General features: G+C 35.7%; 1 protein-coding gene across 2 annotated transcripts in view; it reads right to left on the minus strand.

Annotated features, from left to right (window-relative positions):
- Positions 1–24,573, minus strand: part of LOC145268846 (DNA repair and recombination protein RAD54B-like) — a 169,501-nt gene that overhangs the window by 29,446 nt on the left and 115,482 nt on the right. For both annotated transcript variants that reach the window (XM_080124518.1, XM_080124520.1), the window contains exons 10-17: positions 22,909–22,979; positions 20,625–20,726; positions 18,746–18,900; positions 17,741–17,788; positions 16,288–16,369; positions 7,552–7,632; positions 3,138–3,287; positions 1,861–1,972 (exon numbers count right to left, since the gene is read on the minus strand). In XM_080124518.1, the coding sequence (XP_079980644.1) occupies positions 1,861–1,972; positions 3,138–3,287; positions 7,552–7,632; positions 16,288–16,369; positions 17,741–17,788; positions 18,746–18,900; positions 20,625–20,726; positions 22,909–22,979 (801 nt within the window). The remainder of the gene's footprint in view (positions 1–1,860; positions 1,973–3,137; positions 3,288–7,551; positions 7,633–16,287; positions 16,370–17,740; positions 17,789–18,745; positions 18,901–20,624; positions 20,727–22,908; positions 22,980–24,573) is intronic.

Consider the following 24,573-nt stretch of genomic DNA (forward strand, 5'->3'; position numbering starts at 1 on the left):
TGTTGATATTTTTTTTTTTTACATAGGCTTCACCACTTATCAAGGCCCAGAGGCCACTCAAAGATAAGGGTTAAAGTGTGTACAGTAGTCAATTGGATAGTAATGGAAATTGGGTAAATTTGTTAACTTATATGGAACGGCTAATCAAGAACTTGTTTACATTGGACTTGAAGACAACCATATTGTAGTCAGCTGGCAAAACGGAAGACAGTTCCACAGGCATGCAGTTCTAAGAAAGAAACTTTGTTCATGGAATATATGTTTAGGTTTAGGGTTTAAAGAGTGGGGGAAATTATTGATAGTGATTTCTGCTAGACGAGTGTTTCTTGTGAAAGTTTGGCAAGGGGAGGGGATCATAGATTGGAGCTCAGTCGAGCATTTGCCATGAAAATAACGATAAAGCAAAGACAAACTCGCAACATCTCTTCCGTGAGAAAGAGGTTGCAGGGAAGAGAAAAGGGCATCACCTACGAGGCTACAAAGTCCATTTTGAACTCTATCAAGGCAGGATAAGTCCTTAACTCTGATAATGTTATTCTTGACCACAAGGGGGCGATACAACCACCTTCACTCCTAGTTTGTATCATTCTTTCTCTTTTTCGCTGGAGATCGCAACGAATGCAGATGTGATAAAAACACTTCTCAATTTTGGTAAACAGCTGAACCGACGTTCGACCTCTCACAAAAGACTCACACATTAATCATCTTTCCTTATGAACTAATCTTTAATTTGTAATTTGATGTAAATAAATTTACTTTGGTTGTTATTGTATATCGATATACTTCGTGTCTTCATGCAAGGAGGCCATGCGATTTTATTCTTCAATCTCTTACTTAATAGAGGATGAGATCGCCAAATACACATCAAAATGTGACTCCTTTGTAAAAAAAGGAAAGAAAAGTGCACACCGGAGATAGACGATGGCAAGGGACTTTTTAAGTTTTTGTCGAGACAGGAAAGTAACGGAAATAAATGCTTTTGTAAAAAAAAAAAAAAAAAAAAAAAAAAAAATTTTTTTTAAATTGCTGACCCAGATTTTATTTATTGTTTGTAACTGCAACGTCATAATTATACTCCCTCACTTACAATATGGTCGTTCTTCAAGTCCAACGTAAACAAGTTCTTGTTGAGCCGTTCCCCTTAAGTAGTCCAGTTTACCAAATTTACATAACTAACAATTACTTTATTGTCCCATTGACTACTGTACACTCTTTAATCCTTATCCTCGGGTGGCCTCTGGGCCTTGATAAGTGGTGACTCCTTCATAAAAAAAAAAAAAAAAAAAATTTTTTTATATATTGCCAACCCAGATTTTTATTTATTGTTTGTAACTGACGACAAAGGATGGAGTACTGCTGCCACATCTAGACAGAAGCTCTTAATATATATGCTTAAGGATAAAATATTATGAACTCCAATCCCTGGTCCCCCCTCGCCAATCTTTCACGAAAAACACCCGTCTAGCTGAATCCACTGTGAAAAATTTCCCCCACTCTATATCTGTGCCTAAATCAAAACGCGGATTTCATGAGCAAAGCTTCTTTCTTAGAACTGCACGCCTGTGGAACTCTGTTCCGTCTGCCTGCTTCCCTCCGGACTACAACTTGGATGTCTTCAAGTCTAATGTTAACAAATTCCTAATGAACCGCCCCCCCCCCTAATTAAACACTTCATAAAATCTCCTCACTAACGTGATGTACTTGCAATAACCCTTATCCCTGAGTGGCTTCCGGGCTTTGATAAGTGGTGATCACTGTGTAAAAAAAAAAAAAAAAAAAAACTGCAATGTCCTATATGCGAAACCCACCCGACAACAAGACTTGTTGCTAATGATCTTAAAGATAAGGTTGAAGAATTACCAAGAATGCCTGGATTGCAGAACTCTACAATTGCAAAGAACTCTTGCATGTCGTTTTGAATTGGCGTGCCAGTAAGAACAATTCGTCTCCTGACAGGAAGACTCGACATCAACTGAAAAAAGAAGAAACATATAATTTAAGGTTTTATGACATTTTTATTTTGATAAAAAAAAACATAATTTAAAGTATAACGATATATTTATTTTGATAAGAAAAAAACCCTATAATTTAAGGTTTAACGATATATTTATTTTGATAAGAAAAAAAACATAATTTAAGGTGTTACGACATATTTATTTTGATAAGAAAAAAAAAACATAATTTAAGGTTTTATGACATATTTATTTTGATAAGAAAAAAAAACCATAATGTAAGGTTTTATGACATATTTATTTTGATAAGAAAAAAAACATAATTTAAGGTTTTATTTGTACAAGAAAAAAATAACAAAACATCAAATGCAAGAATTTCAAAGAACCTAATATTAATATTTCTACATTTTAAAGACACCGGAATTTTGAAAATATTAAAGACAACATATCTCCGCAAATTAAATTCTTTTAATCTGTTCTTGACAGTAGAAAGAGAGCACTTTTTAACAAGATTGTACTGTTGTTAGATTTAGGGAGCTGTTTCAAATTTGTTTCTTAGGCTGCGGATCTTGATAGCATTGTCTTTCCTGTTAGAAGTAACTCTAGTATGACCAGATTTAGGGGCATCACTAACACTGCCGGTGTTTTGGTGCTTTTGCACAGTCTTTCGTACTGTTTTCTCATCACATTTCAATCTGTGGCTGATTTCTTGATTGGATAAACCAGAAAGGTGGAGATTAATGAGCTCCTGATGATCACTAAGAAAAGTCGTCGCATATGGACTAAATATTACGTTGTATAACCTGGAACAACCACAATTATGATTAGAGATGCTTTGTTGCCTGTTGGTGGATATTTTAAACTGATTTAGGGGCGATCATTTAAGCTGGTTTTAAGCCAATTTGTTGCTGTGGACTTTCTTTTTGCCTCCTCAATTTGAAGTTATTTTTTTAAATTGATGTGAACACTAGAATATTTCAATTAAAAGTCAAATATGAACAGGTAAAATTATAGAGGAATAAAAGGCGAATCAAATGAGGTATAGGTTGTTTAAACAGTTACATTAAATCTAGCTTTAATTTGCAGTTTTTGCAAAAAGTGTGGACTTTCTTTTTGTCGGCACTGTGTGTGTGTGTGTGTGTGTGTGTGTGTGTGTGTGTGTGTAAGCTGAAACTATATACTTACTGTGGTTGTTTTTATGGACGTGTTTTTTAACCGATGTCCCTCATCACAAATAATCAGGTCAAAGTTCACCTTTTCGACCTCTTTGATATTTCGCAAGAACATTTCATATGAGATTATCAGAACGGGGCATTTTGGTCGAAGCAGATATTCCTAAAAACAAAAACAAAATAGACTATTTATATCTATATATATATAAAAGCAAAAATGTGTGTATGTATGTTTGTTTGTTTGTATGTATGTATGTGTATTTGTATGTCTCGCAAAAAGTTTCGACAAGGGTCATGGAGTTTCGCAAGATCGGTATTATTTTAAAGTTCAATCCTTCGCCCGAAAAATATCGAAAAATTGGCCAAAAACATTAATTCCTTCACCCTGAAATCAGCACTTTTCTACGGGGGGGGGGGGGGGGGGAGCAAAAACCATCCTCTCATGACGAGTTCACTTCTACGCATGCGTCATAAGACGTCATAACCTGATTTGGTTTAAATATTTTAAAAAGCGACACAAATTTGTCGACGTCGTGTTAGCTCAATTGGGTTAGAGCACGGCTTAGTTATCTAAAGGTTTTGGGTTCGAATTGTGGTATGAGATTTCTTGTTTTTTTTTGTTTTGTTTTTCGATTTATTAAAATTTTAATATTGAAACAGGGTTATTTAAGCCAGTGTTTTTTTTTGGGGTTTTTATTTTTCAGATTTTTTAAAGAAGTTTTAACGTTCGTTTTTCTGTTTTTGTTTTTCCCATTTTTACATTTAACATCGTCCGTTTGCCTTACATTAGTTTTTTTTTTTGTTTTTTAAATATTTACTTTGCTTATTCTTATGTTTTGATTAACAAGCACACACACCTCCACACACCCGGGCAACGCCGGGTACCCCCCCACTAGTATATATATAAATCTAACATAAAAAACTGAAGTCAGTTGGATTTTTCACAGCGCAAAAGTTAGAGTGAGAGCAACACAAGCACAATTTTCTGAGTTGTTCCTCTGATAGCATCTCGAGCTGTCCTCCTCTCCATCCGACGTGAGTTGCAGCTGCATCATATGCTGGGCTCTCATCCAGTTCACTCTCATCCAGCTACAGTGCTATCATCAGTGATCAGGGTTTTTTTTATGATATCCAGAATTTGGGAAGTCAGATTATCGTGTCGTTTCTTTTTGTAGTTGTTCTGTTTTACGGCATATCAACCCTTTTTTAGTTATTTAATGCCGAATCCAGTCATTTTGGAAAAAGATTTTATGCTTCAAGTTCTTTATATTTATTCAAATATTTATTCATGGTTTGATCTGTTTTATGGCATATCAGCCCTTTTGCTTGGTCTTATTTTTTTGTAGAAGAAAATTTGGTGCATTTTTGGTTAAAAAGCCAATATCTTCAGACAACCTGATTTGATAGCACCTGAACAGATATTACTACTTTGAGCCAATCTATAATATAAAAGCAAAAACGTGTGTGTGTGTGTGTGCGTGTGTGCATTTTTTTGTATGTCTGCCAAAGGCTTTTGGGGTTGGGGGCACTCGGGGGGGGGTCACTAAATCTTACAACTTTTTATATACTGTCTAGATTATAATATGTTTGATTTACAAAACGAGTTCGTCTGAATCTTTTCTTACGTTACAAAATTTGCGCTGTGATTTCATTTTCTCTACTACTACGACTACTACTATAGCGTGATGTTTGATATAGAAAACCACACATTGACGCTCATTTAATCATGTGCTTTGTTAAACGTTTAATTTCATCCTTCCTCACTTCTCTGCCCACGTAGCGTCGTGGGAAGTTGTCAGGCTATTCACCTCAAGGCTTCGGGTTCGAGCCTACCTCCCTACCAAATTTGTCCACGAGAGGCTTTTAGACCCTATGTACTTCTCAGATTGTAATATTTTTGATTCGCAAACGGATATTGTCTCTATCTTTTTTTATGATTGAGTTAAACAAAATTTCCACCATGTCGTCGCGTCGGCTGTTTGTCTTTTTCGCATAAATAAAGCAAAACTATTGGAACGTAACAGCCTAAACTGCCTAGACTTCCGGGCGTGTAGTATCTGTTTTGTAATTGGTCCTTGGTCAATGTAGGGGAAACCCTTCATACTGAGACAATTACTTATTTGGATTCTGCCAGAGTGCCCTCTATTTGGGGGAGCTGGTTTTACCCCCCATATTAAAAACGACCTTGTGTCTAATTTGCTTTCGTGAGAAGTTAAAAAGCAACGCCATTTCTTTGTTTTTGATTGACTACGTTAAGTTTGAACGCTTTACACTTCCGGTCATGTCATGTAGCGGTAAGACGTCAGATTTTCTTTCACTTTCTTTTCCACCTTCGCATCAAATGTTCGAGCCCGCCTGCCGACTACCACTTTTTTTTTTGCTCTGTTCAACAGACACCTACAAACACCCGGGCAACGCCAGGCACCCAGACCAGCAGTAAATAAGGAGCACATTCGTCACGCCCCCCCCCCAAATAGGGCCTCAGCACTAAATGTCTTAAGGTCATACCCAGAATCATTGAAATCCATGATTCACCCCAGAAATGTTGGATAAGTGATTAGCAATGCTGGGAATACATCAGATGTATTGCACACATGCAAATTCAGGATCCGGGCAAAGCCAGATGGTAAATCCAATTGTTGGCGTAATTCAATTAAACAGGGCTGTAAATTGCAAGTGAAACAGTTGTATTTGCGATTGATTTTTCCAAATGGCGACTAGAAATAATAAAACGCTTATCTTTTGGCGATTGTTTTTTTTTTTATCACCGACAATCTTCCAAAGCTCATTACTGAGTGAAAAATAAAAAATATTGTAGGAAAAAAAAAAACCCAAACATCTCAGTAAAACAAAGGTATCTTGGTAAAAAAAATAGAAAAAAGAAAGCATTTTGCATCTCGTAAAAAAAAAAAAAAAAAAGAAAAAGCAAAACCTCGGTAAAAAAAAAAAGAAGGGGATATCTATATATATAAAAGGCAAAATGTGTGTTAGTGTGTTTGTGTGTTAGTGTGTGTGTGCATTTTTTGTTGTATGTCCGGCAAAGGCTTTTTTGGAGCGAGTTCTCTGGGGGTGGGGTGGGGGTTACTATGTCTTAGAATTTTTTATATACTCCTTAGATTATAATATCTACGATTTATGAAACAACGTCATCAATATCTTTTCTTTCAGTGATTTTTATCTTACAAAATTTGCGCTGAGAATTCATTTTCTTTACTACTACTACTACCACTACTACTACCACTACTACTGCCACTACTACTACTACTACCACTACTACTACCACTACCACTTCTACCACTACTACTACCACTACTACTACTACCACCACCACCACCACTATCGATATTTGACCAGCTGTATTTTTAAACGTTTAATTTTGGCTGATCTCAAGTTCCTACCTTTGTGATGTCATGCAAAATCATCAGACTATTAACCAAAAGGCTTCGAGTTCGAGCCTACCTTCCGGCCAAAACATTTTTCACTGTTTTTTTTTGTTTTTCCAATTGTTTTTAACAAGTTTAACATTGTTTTTTTAATGTTTTTGCTTATTATTTAGTTTCCATTTTGTTTTGATCTAACCCCCCCCCCCAATACACACACACAGACACACCTCCAAACACTCAGGCAATGCCGGGCATCCCTGCTAGTTAGTAATAAAGGGATCTCGGTAAAAAAAAAAAAAAAATGGATCTTTGTAAAAAAAACTGATCTCAGTAAAAAAAAAAAAAAAAGGATCTCGGTAAAAAAAAAGAAAAGGATCTGGGTAAAAAAAAGAAAAGGGTCTTGGTAAAAAAAAAATGGATCTCAGCAAAAAAAAAAATGGATCTCGGTAAAAACAAAAAATGGATCACTGTAAAAAAAATGGATCTCAGTAAAAAAAATTTGGATCTCAGTAAAAAAAATGGATCTCAGTAAAAAAAAAAAAATGGATCTCGGTAAAAGAAAAAAGGGATTTTTGTAAGAAAAAGAAGCTTTTCCAGTGTATATATGTTGAGGGATAACTGTTTGGATTTAATGGATCTCGGTAAAAAAAAAATGGATCTTACTAAAAAAAAAAAGGATCTCAGTAAAAAAAATTTGGATCTCAGTAAAAAAAAAATGAATCTCAGTAAAAAAAAAAAATGGGTCTCGGTAAAAGAAAAAAAAGGATTTTGGTAAAAAAAAAAAGAAGCTTTTCCAGTGTATATATGTCGAGGGATAACTGTTTGGATTTATGTAGTTGAACAAATTTACAAACTTAGTTTTTGTATCATGGATAAATGTTTAACCTTTTTTTAAAGAAAAGAATATTCTTAATCCATTTACTTTGTGGGGAGGAGGGGGGGGATCTTGGTTTCTCCAATTTTTCCAAGCAACATTGAGACATTAGTTTTTAACATTTTGTAAATCAAACCAGATTCAAGGTTTTGTGGGAAAAATATACTTACGTCGATTCTTTTGTCGGCTTCCACGGCAAATACTGATATTCTTTCTAAGCCTAACCATTTCTTAAATTCCTGAAACCAATTCTGCAATAAAACAAAAAAAAAAATCATTTAAAGAAAGGTACTTATGCAGAATATGGACTATAAACAACGTTTTTTTAAGGTGATATTTTTTTACAGTTTTTTTTTCAAATATAAAAAATCAGTGCTTATGTAAGTACAAACCATGTTACTTTTTAAATAGGATTTTCTGTTGGATATAGAGACGCGACAATATACATTTGAAAGCAGAGGTGTGCACATGTGTACATTCCAGAATAGAATTGATCTACATTCTTGTGTCCAATAAAAATGACTGAAATTGTAATTATCACGAAAACAAAGAACTGTTTTTTTTTCAACATTTTTCCAATCAGATGACATCTTTTTTTTCTTTGATTGATCAAGTTTTAGTCATTTTTTAAAATTTTCCACAAATAACAAATACAATTAAAATCAGTTCTTTTAGTAAATATGCAAAGCTTATCTAATTAAACAAAATTAAAGGGATTGTCCGTTTAGAACAGCAACCCCTCTCTATGAATAATGAAAAAATGAATAAATACAAAAGTTTTTCCATCTGTCCTAGCTAAATTAACATCATAACAGATTGTACTTATTTAATTATGAAACATTACATTTTGAAATATCGTATATATTTATAGTAAACGACAAATATCTACAAATACCTTTAGGTCTAAATTTGTGTATTTATTTCATAAATTCTTTCTGATGTTTACATTCCAAGGTCAGAAGTTATGAATTGCACAAAGCAAAGTAGAAAAGAATAATGTAATATCTTGATGTTTACAGTTTTTTTTGTTTTTTTTTTGTTTTTTTTACAAAGGCATCACCACATTATCAAGGCCAAGAGGCCACTCAAGGATAAGGGTTAAAGAGTGTACAGTAGAAATTGGTCAATATAGTAATCATTAGTAATGAAAATTTGGTAAATTTAATAACTTATATGGAACGGCTCATTAAGAACTTATTTACTTTAGACTTGAACACAACCATATTGTAGTCAGCCGGAAAGCAGGAAAACGGAAGACAATTCCACAGGCGTGCAGTTCTAAGAAAGAAGCTTTGTTCATGGAATCTACGTTTAGGTTTAGGCACAGATAAAGAGTGGGGGAAATTATTGATAGTGTTTACAGCTAGACGAGTGTTTCTTGTGAAAGTTTGGCGAGGGGGGACCATAGATTGAAGCTCAGTTGAACACTTTCCATGAAAATAACGATACATCAGAGACAAACTCGCAACATCTCTTCTGTGAGATAGAGGTTGCAAGGAGGAGAAAAGGACATCTCCTACGAGGCTACGAAGTCTATTTTGAACTCTATCAAGGCAGGACAAGTCCTTTCTAGCAGCTCCTGCCCAGATGTGGCAACAGTATTCCATCCTTGGACGTACCTGGCTCTTATATAGATAGAGAATAGCATCAGCAGTGAGATATCTACTGGATCGATAGAAAGATCCCACCATTTTTCCAGCGGCCTTGGCAACAGATTTGATATACGTGTTCCATTTAAGATCAGGAGTAATGGTCAAGCCCAGAAGCTTGTCAAAACTTGAGGCCTCCTGAAGACGAGAGCCATTCATTTCAATTGATGACAAATGTGAATTAGAATGTTGATGATGTAAAGAGAGAAGCTTGGTGTTAGATGCATTAAAAGTAACCAGCCACTCCTTTCCCCATTGTACTACGTGCTCAAGATCAGAAGAGAGAGAATTGGAGAGAACTTGGTCGTTTACTGTCTTAGATGTGGTACCATAAATGGTAGTGTCGTCAGCATAAATGTCTACAAATGATGTAAGGATATGATTTGGAAGATCATTAATGTAGATCAGGAAAAGAGTTGGGCCCAGGATGGATCCCTGAGGGACACCGGCATTAATACTGTGAGCTTCTGATTTTTGCCCCTCAACTACTACTCTTATGAACCTATCAGAAAGAAATGATTTAATAATTGAGAAGACTTTTCCAGCTATACCATAGCTAGCGATCTTATGAAGTAAACCTTTATGCCATACCCTATCAAAGGCTTTAGATATGTCAAGAGCAATTGCCCTAGAAAGATTGCCACCGTCGAGAGATTTGCTAATCCTATGCGATATAACTGTAAGGACATCTGCTGTAGATCTAGCAGAACGGAAACCATATTGAGTGTCACTAAGAAGGTTATTTTTGTTGAGATGTTTGATTACTTCTGTATTTAACACAGATTCTAGCAACTTACTCATGACGCACAGGAGACTTATTGGCCTGTACTGAGAGGGGGATGAGCGATCACCTGAATTCTTAAATACAGGGCATACTGATGAGATTTTCCAGGGAGATGGGAAACTATTCTCCTTAAGACAACGTTTAAACAGTTTTGTAAGTATGGGCGCTAATTCAGGTTGAAGTTTTTTGAGTACTATAATTGGAATACCATCAGGGCCAGTTGCTTTACTCGAATCAAGGTTTTTGATTAGCTTCGCAACATCGCGTACAGATATACGTATATCACATAGCGTGTTTTCTGATACAGGAGGAAATATTGGGGGTTGGCGGTCTTGGTCGCAAAGGATAGAATTAGCTGCAAAGTTCTTGACAAAGAGTTTGGCTTTGTCTGATGCTGACGAGATTACCTCAGGTCCATTGATAATAGTTGGGATGGAGCACACGCTTCTGTTCAGGATTCTGTTTGCTATTTGCCAAAACTGGTGGGAACCAAGCCGCTGCTCAGCTACTTTGGACTTAACAGATTGAGCATACAACACTCTTGCGTTCCTTATTACTTTCTTACAATGGTTGCTGGCAGTCCTGAAAACGGCTTTAGTTTCCATACATCTATTACGTTTGAAGCAGTGGAAAAAGTGATTTCTGTGCGCAATGGCAGCAGCACATTCTGGAGAGAACCATGGCTGGCTGTTAGGTTTTTGCTGAACCTTTTTAGAGGGTATGAAACGGTCAATACCTACAATTAACCATTCAGTTAGGTCTAATACTATAGAGGACACATCCTTTTTAAACATGGAATGCAGAGGTAGATCAGATATAAATGTCCGGAAGCTATCCCAGTCAGCCTTAGTGTATCGATATACTGTACGATGAAGAGGTACGTCTGGGGACTTATTACATTTCATTTTTATCTTAATTGATACAACAGAGTGGTCGGAAGATCCAAGAGGCGACAGAACAGAAACTGAACATAGTTCAGGGCAAGTTGTGAGAAAAAGGTCTAGTAGGCTCGCATACTGGCCGTCATTATCGGGCACACAGGTAGGTTCCTGAACAATCTGAGTGAGGTCATAGGCAATGGAGAAATCATGACAGAACCTCCCCTCATCATCAGTCTTGTTTGAGTGGGTCAACCATTCGACGTTGTGAACATTGAAGTCTCCACATACGTGAATGTTAGCTGAAGGATAAGTAGAAAGGACTTGGTCAATTTTCTCAGATATGCTTTGAAAGATAGTAACTCCGCTGTTGTGGGGGCGATAGAGAGTAAATATAAATGCAGTAGTGTGAGCTAAAGCAACCCGGAAGCACATATAGGGTAAGTTAGGATCTTCCCTGGAGATGTCCCTCCCACATGGAAAGCTATCTTTAATATAGGCACATATTCCATGCCCATGGCGATCTTGGGGGTCAGATTTAGAAGTTAAGTTAGAGTATCCTGAAATTGCAAACTCATCTAGGGAAATAGCCTGTCCAATGCCAGTTTCACTTAAAAATAAAAGGTCTGGTTTAGTCTCCTGTAATTGGGTTTCAACCTCTGGAAGGTTAGAACGAAGACCCCTGATGTTGGAGAAGGAGACATGGTAGTAGGGGTCTACGTTGGAAGTTGGAGAACCGGGTTTAATCGTGTATTTTTTCTTGAAACTTGTCGTGATGAAATTTTGGAATTTGTGGACTAGGTCGACAGATTTACTTAGAGCAGGACAGAGAGGGGAAATTAAGAGAGAAAAAGAAACGAAGAATTTTTTTTTTTTTATTTGTAGCTAATGATAAGGTAAAGCCGTAACAATTACCCACTAGTATGGCATCGAGAGGCCCCACCAGAAGCTACTGCATGGTCCAGAATCCATTCACCAAATGGCAATACAGCAGCCCCAGTACTTTGCACCTGCTGATAGGACAGCCTCCTTAGTGGTTAATCCAAGGTTCGGGTCCCTGACTATCAGGCGGATAACGTCAGCCCAGACAAAACGTTTACCTCCAGCACCCTTACTAGTGACATGGCTACAAGGATAGACATAGAAACAGAAAATTTCCGCCATATCAGCCAACTGTTCGCAAAAATACTGCCAACCTAGAAAACAGCTTTTTCTTCTCCCTTTGTCCGAAAAATCACTCATTTAAAAAATGAGGACTGAGGGACAAATAAGAAGAAGCGAGAGTAACAGGAGCTGCCGATAACGCATCCACAATGCGTTTTCTACTCTCCATTAAAAAAAAAAAAAAAAAAAAAAAACTATTAAGTATTGTACTTAATAAAAGTCCAACAGACGTGTTTAAGGTAAAGTATGGTGATAGATTCCCCTCACACGAACTAAAAATGAGTATAATTCGTAATTTTTGCTATCAACTCGTGTCGATTTTTTACTATATAAGCGATAAATAAACAACAGAAAACAGACAGACCAGGCTGACAGTGGTGAGCATGATTGACATCTTGACATCTCTCTGTCAGCGAGCCACACACCAACTACCCTTTCTCTCTCTCTCTCTCTCTTTTGACAATGAACAAGAAACTTAATCTATATATATAAAATCGAAAATGTGTGTATGTATGTATGTATGAACTCTTTTCTGGGTCAACGGCCAACTAGCACCGTGTATATTTGTGTGTGTGTGTGTATATGTGTATTGGGGTGGAGAGGGCTCCCGTAAGCCGTGGTGAAGGCAACCTTTCTAGGAGAAGAAAATCTCTGATTTAAAAAACCATAAAGCGGAAGACCATTACCCGCATTAAGTTGGTCTGCAGTTTAATTTGTTGCTGGCTATCTTGCTCTTGCTTGTTGCCGGATCTCAACATTTTAAACCGAGAGAGAGACTTAGCTGTCGTACAAAGCTAAGACTCTGTAACATCATATTTGTATAGATGGGCATTTGGGCTCATGGATTTTAAATGTCTGAGGGAATGGCACTCGTCTGACAAGACGTTGCAATCATCAATCATCATGTATGTATGTGTGTGTTTTTCGCAAAAACTTTCAACACGGGTCACGGATTTTCGCCAGATAGGTATCATTTTAAAGTTCCAACCTTCGCCCGACAAATATCGAAAAATTGGCCAAAAACATTAATTCCTTCACCCTAAAATCATCAGTTTTGTACAGGGATGAGTGCCGAAAAAATCATTCCTTCATTTTCTCTGCTCCTGCTACTACTACAATGACGTCATGTTTGACCTAGAAAACGTTGACGTTAGTTTAAACAACCTGCAAGTGTTTTTAAAGCTTCTCCATGCCGCTGGATTCAGAGGGTATCCTTTGTCTTTCGAGACTGAATGGAGGTATCGTTCATACATACATTCAACAAAGCAACATGCTGCCATCAAAAAAAAAAAAAAAAAAATTTCATAAAACAAACTGTGAAAGAACCAGATTAATTAAAGAAAAAAAAAAATATCATTGGTGGTTGCTTCCATTTGTGATCTTTTAAACCAACACATTTCAGGTGAAAACATTACATACTTATGTATCATGTCAAAACTAGTATAAATTTCAAAAATCACCAGAACATGATCCAGTAGAAAAATAATTACAAGTAAAAATAAAAATTATTGAGTTCAGTGATTTATAGAGTTTTATTGTGTGTTTCAAATGGCGGAAAGTTCACAAGATCCAGTCGTGCAGGGGGGGGGGCTGACTGAAATTGACCATTTTGACTAAATAAATATGTACCACCATTTTGAAAAAAAAAAAAAACACTTTATATTTAAATATGTATCGCCATCTTTAAACATGATATCCAGGAAAATAATTGTGGCTGATTTTTTTTTTTTTTTTATTTAAAATAACTTTTAGCACATCATCATTTTTCATAATTTTGGGAATTTATACGAATTTCTTCATGACAAGTAAGTACGTAATAATGTTTTCGTCTGCAATATGTTGGTTAAAAAAAACACTAATGTAAACAAGCACTAAAGCAAATGAAATAACATTGCCACCTTTGCGGAGATACCAATCATAGCTCTCTTTCCGTGACAGTAAAAAAATCAATTACCTCACAAGGAATAATCACATCCTTATAGCCCTCTTATTCACAAAAGAGATGTTTTGACCTTTACTCCTGATCAAATCCGTTGCCAAAGTTGCTGGTAAATCACTATCGATCCTGTAGATGCAATTTTCTACCTATATAAGAGCCAGGTATGTCCAAGGATGGAGTACTGTTGCCACATCTGGGCAGGAGTTGCTAGAAAGACCTTATCCTGCCTTAACAGAGTTCAAAATAGACTTAGTAACCTTGTAGAGGATGCTCTTTTCTCTTCCCTGCAATCTCTTTTCTTACAGAAGAGATATTGTGAGCCTGTCTCTGCTTTATAATTATTTTCATGGCAAGTGCTCATCTGAGCTCCAATCTATGGTCCTTCCTCGCCAAACATTCACGAGAAACACTCGTCTAGCTGAAAACACTATCAATAGTTTCCCCTACTCTTTATCTGTGCCTAAACCTAAACGTGGATTCCATGAACAGAGTTTTTTTTCTTAAAACTGCATGCCTGTGGAACTGTCTTCCGTTTTCCTGCTTTCCAGCTGATCACAATATGGTCATCTTCAAGTCCAATGTAAACAAGTTCTAGATGAGCCGTTCTCCTGAAGTAATCCAATTTACCAAATTTACACTACTAACGATTGCTATGATATTGTCCCATTGACCACTGTACACTCTTTAACCCTTATCCTCGAGTGGCCTCTGGGCCTTGATAAGTGGTGACTTCTTTGTAAAAAAACAAAAACAAAAAACCCTAGTCTCTCTACTCAATCATTATTGTCATCAACCGCTGATCCCTCCTTGATACTCAGTTTCATATTATGGCGTCATGAACATCATAAAGAAATATTTTTAACGACCACAGACAGCCACGATCCCTGGAAGATCAGGTGCAGGAAACACTCCTTCAATCACCACAGAAATCATTTTAATAAACTGCTCAGTAAAAAAAGATAACATACAGAGTAATTATTTCCCTTTGTAGCATAAAAAAAAAGGACTCCCAGGCATTGCCAAGTAAGTACAGAGTGGAACGTTAAAATTATCACCCTAGAAAAGACGACATGATTCCATTTCCGTTTGATGAAAACCGGTTTCCGCTTTTTAGTTGCAGACCATCTGCTTGTTGGCCAGTTGTGTATAAATCCCAAGAGCAATAGGAACCTTTTATTATGTCTGAAATGTTCAGCAAGTGAGATCTGTTCAATGTTCAATGAGCGAGAGCGGAGATGCACCACTGTACAACTCATGCTTTCTACCAATCTAAGTCGTGACAACAGGACCATTTCCAGCACACTGAAAATGTAAATCTGGACAGTTCTTTGCTTGAGAGTACAGCTAAACAAAGTTTCCGGCCACGGTTATGGTCTTTGGTGTGGTTTTAAGTGAGGGCCACATCATACCACCTCACATCTTTGAAGTCGGCTTGAAAGTCAACATCAAAGTGTACCTGCATGTGCTGAAGAGTGTGGTGATCCCCTGGTGCAATCAGGTGACCGTTGGCAGACCCTGGGTGTGGCAGCAGGACTCGGCACCAGCCCACAAATCCAAAGAGACCCAGGCTTGGCTTCACGAGTGCTACGACTTTGTACCCTTCTCTCATTGGCCTCCCTCAACCTGAACCCTATAGAATAGGCTTCGTGGGGGATGCTCTTTTCTCTCACCTGCAACCTCTCCCCCACAGGAGAAACGTTGCGAGCCTGTCTTTGTTCTATCGTTACTTCCATGGCAAGTGCTCGTCTGAGCTCTAATCTCTGGTTCCTCCTCACCAATCTTTCACGAAAAACACCCGTCTAGCTGAAACCACTGTCAAAAATGTTCCCCACTCTTTATCTGTGCTAAAGCCAAAACATAGATTCCATGAACAAAGCTTCTTTCTTAGAAGTGCATGCCTGTAGAACTCTGTTCCGTTTGCCTGTTTCCCACCTGACTACAACCTGGATGTCTTCAAGTCCAACATAAACAAATTCCTAATGAATTGCTCCCTTAAGTAAGACACTATCAAATCTTTGATACAAACGTACTGTACACGCAATAACCCTTATCCCCGAGTTGCTTCCGGGCCTTGATAAGTGGTGACTACCTTGTAAAAAGGCTACTTCTTTTGGTTATATGCGAAGAACATCACCAACATGATCTCCCACAACAACAAAGCCAGCCTGATTGCCACCATCGACCAAGTACTCGTCAAGCTCCTGCCAACGCTTGTGGAAAAGGCATGCTCCCAGTTCTGGACCCTTATTAAGGTGGTGATTGAGGCTGAAAGCGGCTACATTGAAAAGATATCAAATCTACTACATAATCAAGTTACCTGAATTGATTTTTTTCAATAAAAATTTTAAAATAAAGCTGTAGTGTTATTTTCTTTAGGGTGACAGATTTATCGTTCTACTCTGTAGAAGTAGTTTATATTTTTTTTTGTTTTTCATATCATACCTGGGCAATGCTGGATGGCCTTGCTGGTAAACAAATTCATCGCAACTTACCTTGACCAAACTGCTTGGTGTAACAATGAGTATTTTGTGGAATAAAGGTTTCCCACCATACGGACCTTGTTTATAGAGTGTCCTGCGGGAAAGAGAGAGAAAACACTATTTAAGCATTTAGTATATAAAGTTATTTTGTCAGATTTCAAAGTTACACCCAAATAGCATTTAAGCTGACAAATCAAACTTGATTCTGACTAGCCAATTTTCATTTGTTATTCATTGCACCATTTTACAAGAACATATTTACTTGCCTCCCCACAAGGTCAAAGTTAAACATTAGGTATTCTTTGATGGGGGATATATGAGGGATATTGAGCTCCCCACAATAAACAAAAATTTAAAAATTACTACAGTCAAAAAGGATTCCTTCTCCAACAGAACAGCTACTACACTCTGCTTCTAACCCAAAGGCCAAGAAGTTTGTTTCATGACAGGTGCTTGACTAAGCTCCAATCTATGGCCCCCACCTCGCTAAACTTTCACAAGAAACACCTGTCTACTGTTCTCATCTTGAGTGTCATTTTCACAACATATTGATTGATGAGTATTATTAATTTATTTATTGTGGACTATTATCCTCATCTTTATTAGTTGTTGGTTCACAATGTTTCGGCCAACTATTCCTCTGGCCAACTATTCCTCTGGCCTTCGTCAGGTTGTAACTGTGACGAGATAGAAACTCTGAATCTCCTAACTGCATTCTCAGCAATTACTGCCTTCCATAGTTGTTGTCGTCTAACCACATTTTGACCAAAAGCCGGCCAGAGGCTTACTTGGCCAAAATGTGGTGAGATGACAAAAACTATGGAAAGGTAGTAATTGCTGAGAATGCAGTCAGGAGATTCAGAGTTTCTATCTCGTCGCGGTTACCACCTGACGAAGGCCAGAGGAATAGTTGGTCGAAACGTTGTGAAAACAACATGTACGAAAGATGAGGATAATAGTCCGCAATAAATAAATAAATTAATATTAATCGATGTAATCTCTGATCTTCTTTAGGTGTATTTTGTCAAACTTGGGAATGTTTCTGTCGCTGCCAAGGTCGCTGGAAACAGGGTTGGATCATTCCACTACTCCAGTAGATATGCTTACGAAGTCTATTTTGATGTACTTGGCTCTTATACAGGTAGAGAATTGCATCAGTAGTGAGAAATTTTATGAGCATCCAAGGAGTAGTTGTCTCACCCACCATTAAAAAAAAAATCTCAAGAAACAAGGGAGACAACTCAATAATAATTCGAAACGAGCGAACACTTGAGATATGTCTTGTTGACAATATGAACTAGTACCAACAAAACTATTTAATCAATTTACTTAATTTTGTGAATATGATATTTTCTCTCTGTCACAGGTATGTACATCATACTGATTTTAAAAAAAAATTTATTTTTTCATATGGGGTGAATTCTGGACAAGCACCCCAAAATAGGAAAGGCGTCGATCAACTTACCATAATAATGCAATGCATTGCAGTGTTTTTCCTAGTCCCATATCATCGCTAGAAAAAAAGAAAAAAAAAAATTACAAAAGAAAAGTTTTAGTTCTCTCTCACTACAAGAACTTAGACACCAGGGTCGGGAAGTAGGATTGAGAATTCAGTGTCCCCAAGAGGCATTCCATCATGCAAAAAGTGCCTGAGCAGCCCTGTTAGCATTCCCCGGTTAAGGGCGCCTAAGGCGATTAGCAATAAACTAACCCCTTCGCAAAGAAAAACTGCACAGAACTAAACTCCCACTACAAAATCAACAGAGACCAGATTATTACAGGAATGATTTTATATCTGTTGTTTTTTTTTTGGAGGGGGGGCAGGATATGCAGAATAAGGACCTAAATTTTCCAGGCAGTTTGCATAAGACTTTAAAAGGTGCTGAAAGGACTTTTTTTTTGTTCAAATATTGGCCACTTTTTTGTTCAAATGTTGGCCAACTTTTTTGTTCAAATGTTGGCTGACTTTTTTGTTCAAATATTGGCTGTCATTTTTGTTCAAATATTGGCTAACTTTTTTTGTTCAAATGTTGGCTAACTTTTTTTTGTTCAAGTGTTGGCCATCTTTTTTGTTCAAATGTTGGCTAACTTTTTTTGTTCAAGAGTTGGCCATCTTTTTTGTTCAAATGTTGGCCAACTTTTTTGTTCAAATGTTGGCCAACTTTTTTGTTCAAATGTTGGCCAACTTTTTTTGTTCAAGTGTTGGCCGACTTTTTTGTTCGAATGTTGGCTAACTTTTTTTGTTCAAGTGTTGGCCAACTTTTTTGTTCAAGTGTTGGCCACTTTTTCAGTTATTACAAAAAGAATACAATAATTTTTCAAAATTTTTCTTTTTTGTCAAGTTAAACAAGAATTTCTTATATGTGCACTGGAATTAATGGAATGAGATACAAATTTCATTTAAATTTGTATATTCTTTGAAGCCATGAAAAAACAAAAAACAAAAAAAAAAACAAATAAAAAAACTTACGCTAATATTGCTCCACAACCGTTGAAATCTCGCATACCCAACACGCATTCATAAAGGAAGATAACTCCATCTCGTTGATGAGGTCGCATGTGACGTGTGATGTAAGGGTCAACTACAACGTCGACAACTGGTAACTGACCTTTGTTGTGGTACCACTAAAAACAAGACACAAATTAGAATGATATTATAGTTTGATTGAAGCATTGTGTAGTGTGGACTATTCTCCTATTCGGATGAAAAACCTGGCCAGTACGAGTTTGTGACTTGTGTAGACTGGAAGTTTTTGATCACCAATGAATACGCTACATCCTTTGAGTTTGCTGGCACCAGTTTGTCCCAAATGCCACCATCTGTTCACACTACTGGATACCATCCCTTAAACAGACCCTCAGTCACACTCTGTGCTAGCAACCAGATGATTTCATCCATGACATCATCAACCCAACCCCACTCCAGAGTTTGAAGAAACGACGCAGTGATCAGCTAAAAACCCAGCTCAACACAATGAAGCAAGATGCCGATCTGATCCTGTGTTCTCGCCTCTATGGAGTGCGTCGCTGGAACCGCAAATGGCTGGACCTGATACCGACCGCAGCTTCAAACCGCCATGCCTGGGCGGCATCGATAAACGATGCAAAGAATTCAGTTTGAGGAGCCGGCTTAACCGACACACAGCAAATGCTGACACAACAACAAATTGTGTGTCGTGTCTAAGAAGTTCAATTTTGAAGGCAGCGCAAATGCATCTGGATATGAGACAATTTAAGCAGATCAAATGACAAGTTTTTTTTTGTTTTTTTTTTTTTTACAAGGAATAACAACTTATCAAGGCACAAAAACCATTCAAGGATAAATGCTAATGAATGCAAAGTGGTAGTGTAGTAATCGCTAATGCTGTAAATTGGTTAAAATTTGATTATTGTTAGGGACGACTAAACAAGAACTTGTTTACATTGGATTTGAAGGTTACCATGTTGTATTCAACCGGGAAGCAGGCCAGAAGAACAGTGTTCCACCGGTGGACAGTTCTAGAAAAGAAGTTTTGTTCATTGGAAAAAAAAAAAAATCACTCACAAATACGACTGTTTCACTTGCAACGTAAAACTCTGATTAATACATGCCAGGATATCAGTCAACATTTTTTTCCAATTGAAAGACATTAACTACGGATTTATATACAGCATGATGACGTTGACATGCTGGTACCCATCAGATCATTGAAGCTAAGTAACATTGAACCTAGCCAATGCTAAAATGGGTGACCATTTGGTAATGATAGATGCTGTTATGTGCTCAGAGCCTGGAGAGGGATGGGTGTCACCAGGCTACTCTTGCCCAAGACACGTTGCATGAAATAATGCAACGCCACCATGTCCAATTATGGATTTAATTTACCGTTTCTTAACTCTTACCATTTCCCTACAAAGAAAGAGACAGTTTTAGTAGTGCTCTGGAGGTATCCTTAATTTTATTTTCCACTTTCAGTAGCATGATTTGAAGGCCTCCTAAGTTTTATTGGGCTCTGTCGGTGGGGCATTAGAATACGCCGACTGCCCCCCCTGCAGAGGGTAAAAGTCCCTCAATGGGGGTCCTGGATATGACCTTAAACTATATCCAGTGGTGAGGCCCCAGCTTGTGGGCTTTGGGGAGTGTGGAGCCACCCTTTAATTACCATTGCTCCCAGGTCCACTCTGACCCGGAGTGGTAGTACCTGTTAGGGTTCCAACTATGAGTTAAATAGAAACCGACGTGAAAACAAGAAATATATTCTATTAAAAAAATTTTTCTTCAAAATCTTTGGATTCGGCATTAAATAACCCGAAAAGGGTTGATATGCCGTAAAACAAAAACAACCAACCAACCTAAGTTTTATTCTCACCTGATGATCTTGACTAGGTCTTGGCATAACGAGAGCATTCGGAGCCGTTGCATCATGTCTTGGGGTGATCGGCTCGACAGAATCGCTAATAGCACCTGTTTTCTGAAAAAAAAAAAAAAAAAAAGATAATCGATAAAATTTTTTTTAAAAAGTTAAATTTGCTCACAACAAAATAAACTGAAAAAAAAAAAAAAGCAATTTAAATATAAATTAAAAAACAATTTTTTTTAGTGAAAAATATGAGTGAGATGAATAAAGACCTGGCCAGAGATAGGTTAGTTTGGAACTCCTCTAACATATGCCAGCACGTGAAAACTAAAGATGTAGACCAGTTCAATTGCAACGTAAAGTCTTGATTAATACAGACCAGGATATTAGTCAACATTTTTTTCCAATTGAAAGACATTAACTACGGATTTATATACAGCATAATCACGGTCAACTAAAGATGTAGACCAGTTGCGGTAGCAGGGTCAGTTGACAGGGAATGGTCAAGGAAAACATGGACGTGATGAGGATGGACTTGAGCGAAAGAGGGATAAATGGAGACCGGGCTGGAGATAAGTTGGTTTCGAAATCGATTTTGAAAAGCTGCTTAACACATGCAAACATGTAAAACAGACATTAAACCAACGACAACGACAATAGTGATGACGACGACGATGATGATGATGATGATGATAGTGGTTATGATAATGATGAGGATGATAGTGGTGATGATGATTATGATGTTGATAGTGGTGGTGATGTTGATAGTGATGATGATGATGATGATGATGATGATGATGATAGTGATGATAATAGTGATGATGATGATGATGATGATGATGATGATGATGATGATGATGATGACGACGACGATGCTGCTGCTGATAATGATAGTGATTATGCAGCTGCTGATGATAGTGATGATAATGGTGATGATGATGATGATGATGATGATGATTAATAAAAACAGTTTTCTAAGACAATTTAGCAGAAATCAAATTTTGCTAACCTAGCCAAAGATTTTAAGTTTTCAGAAAATAATTACCTTGCTTTTGTTGAGATTTGAACTCACTGCTTTTGCGAAATTTAATTTTTCCTAATTGTTTTCAGAAGTCATTTTTATTGATAATTAATTTTTTACCTTATCGTTTTTCATAACTTTTGGACATGTTCATTACTGTGACATGATAATTAAGCACAGTTGGTTTGACTTGAAATTCAATTTTTCAATTTTCGAATATTTGCTATTATAACAAAAAAAAAAAACTAAAAAAAAAAACGATTTTTGTGTCCAAGATGTCTCTTTGAATTAACTACATTAGGATTTTGTATTAACCGTGGGATGAGAATTTTTTAGTTTTTTTCATAACAAAAATTTGCGTATGCAAAAAAAAAAAAAAATCCAATTGCATAAGATTCTGTCATGTAAGTGGAACATCCTGCGTTCAATCCGCGATAGATGATACATGGCGCAACTCTCATTTTTCTTTTTCTCGTGAACAGGTGGTTTTTATAGATAAGGATGAATTTGAGAGAAAGAGGAATAAATGAAGACCTGGCCAGAGATAGGTTTATTTGGAAGTTAATTTCTAAAAAGCCATGCCAGCATGTGAAACAGATGTTAAAGCGAACATGATGTAGAACAGTTGAGGTAGCAAGGTCAGTTGGCAGAGGAAGGACAAAGAAAACATGGGAAGAAGTGATAGGTATGAATGAAGGATAAATAAAGACCTGGCCGGAGATGGGTTGATTTCGAAAAGATCAAGGCTGTAGGGTGCAGGAAAACAGTCAGTAGAAAGAGAATTTCACAAACTTGTAGTTATTGGGAAAAAAAAATTGCTGTAGAATATGGTATCAAAATGAGAAAAAGAGAGAGAATAAAAAAGAAAAAGAGAGAGAGAAAAAAGAAAAAGAGAGGGAAAAAAGAAAAAGAGAGAGAAAAAAGAAAAAGAGAGAGAAAGATGAAGGGAAAGATAGGAAAAAGAGAAAGAGAGAAGAGACAGAGAAATAAAGAGAGAAGAGAAGAGAGAAGGAAAGAGAAAGAGAAAGATGAAGGGAAAGAGAAAGAGAAAAAGTTAGAAAGAGAGAGAAAAAAGGAAAGAAAAATAAGGAGAGAGAAGGAAAGAGAAAAAGAAGGAAAGAGAGAAAGAGAAATAAAGGGAGAGAGGAAAGGGAGGGAGAGGCAGATTTTTCAAAGTTGTAAAAGATGCAAGAGAAGTTATTTTCAATTCTGCTACTTTGTTATCCACGTTCCCGGGCAATGCTGAGTAACCCTGCTAGTATTAAATAAACCAACCTGAAATTTTGCTGAGTTATTTCCGGTTGAAGGGTTCGACAATTGAGGATTCACAAAAGGCCGAGAAACATCTGAAAGATAAAATGAAAACAAAATAAAATAAAAATAAAATAAAAATAAAATAACAAAATATAAAACAAAAAAACATATAATTAAAATAAAATAAAAATAAAATATAAACAAAATATAATAAAAAGGAAAGAAAATATAAATAAAATATGATAAAAAAAATAAAATATAATTAAAATAAAATAGAATACAATAAAAATAAAATAAAAACAAAATATAATAAAAAGAAAAGAAAATATACACAAAATATAATAAAAAGAAAAGAAAATATAAATAAAATATGATAAAAACAAAAAAATAAAATATAATTAAAATAAAATAGAATACAATAAAAATAAAATAAAAACAAAATAAAATAAAAACAAAAAACATAATTAAATTAAAATATAATAAAAACAAAATAGAATTAAAATAAAAACAAAATATAATAAAAATGAAATAAAATATAATAAAAACAAAAAAAAACATAATATATAATTAAAATGAAATATAATAAAAAAAAAATAAAATATAATTAAAATAAAATAGAATACAAAAAAAAATATATAATTAAAATAAAATCGAATACAAAAAACATAAAATAAAAACAAAAAAACATAATTATATTAAAATATAATAAAAACAAAATAGAATTGAAATAAAATAAAACACAAACAAAATAAAATAAAAATAAAATAAAATAAAAACGAAATAAAATAAAATAAAAACAAAAAAACATAATATATAATTAAAATGAAATATAATTAAAATATAATAAAAACAAAATAAAATAAAAACAAAATATAATTAAAATAAAATCTGAATAATGTTAGTTTTACTCGAGATGTATTGATGTGTCGTTGAAGACATATTGTCAGGTGGATTTATCACCAAAGAGTTTCTGTGGAACCGCAATTAATAAAATCGATATCATTTCCATATTAAAAGGGAAGTAACTCTTGTAGCAAAGATTTCGTGAGTAGAGTAATGTCCCTTTGCACTTTACAGGATAAAAAAAAAAATATTGTATTTAATGTGTTACAGATCTCTTTCCTTGCAAGAAGTTTTTAGACCAAGTAATTCTTTTTTTTACTTGTGATCTATATAAATAAAACAGTAGATGTATGTATGTGTGTCTGCAAATATTTTTTTTGCTTTATTGAGCTTTTTATCATCTAAGTAGCTTCTAATATAAAGATATTTATTATATCTATATAAAGAAAAACAGTACATGTGTGTGTGTCTGTCAATCTGAGTGAAAATATTTAACCGATAAACTATAAAACTATTGATAACACTGAAATTTACCGAAAATAGTAATCATACATATATGTTTAAAATCTTTGTTTGGATTGATGAATAAAGTATACAGACAGAAAAGAGAAAAAGAAAAAAGAAAGAAAAGAAAAAAGAAAAAGAAAAATGAAAAAGTGAAAGAAAACTTTTTGTTCTGACTGATAAAAAAAGCGAAAAAAGAAGGAAAAAGAAAAAGGAAAAACAGAAAGAAAAACTTTTGTTTTGATTGATAAAAAGAAAAGAAAAAGGAAAAAGGAAAAAGGAAAAAGAGAAAGAAAAAAAATTTTTGTTTTGATTGATAAAAAGAAAAGAAAGAAAAAA

The sequence above is a fragment of the Euprymna scolopes genome, chromosome 44 (assembly GCF_053919585.1).
Source record: "Euprymna scolopes isolate OS-2025 chromosome 44, ASM5391958v1, whole genome shotgun sequence".
NCBI lineage: Eukaryota > Metazoa > Mollusca > Cephalopoda > Sepiida > Sepiolidae > Euprymna > Euprymna scolopes.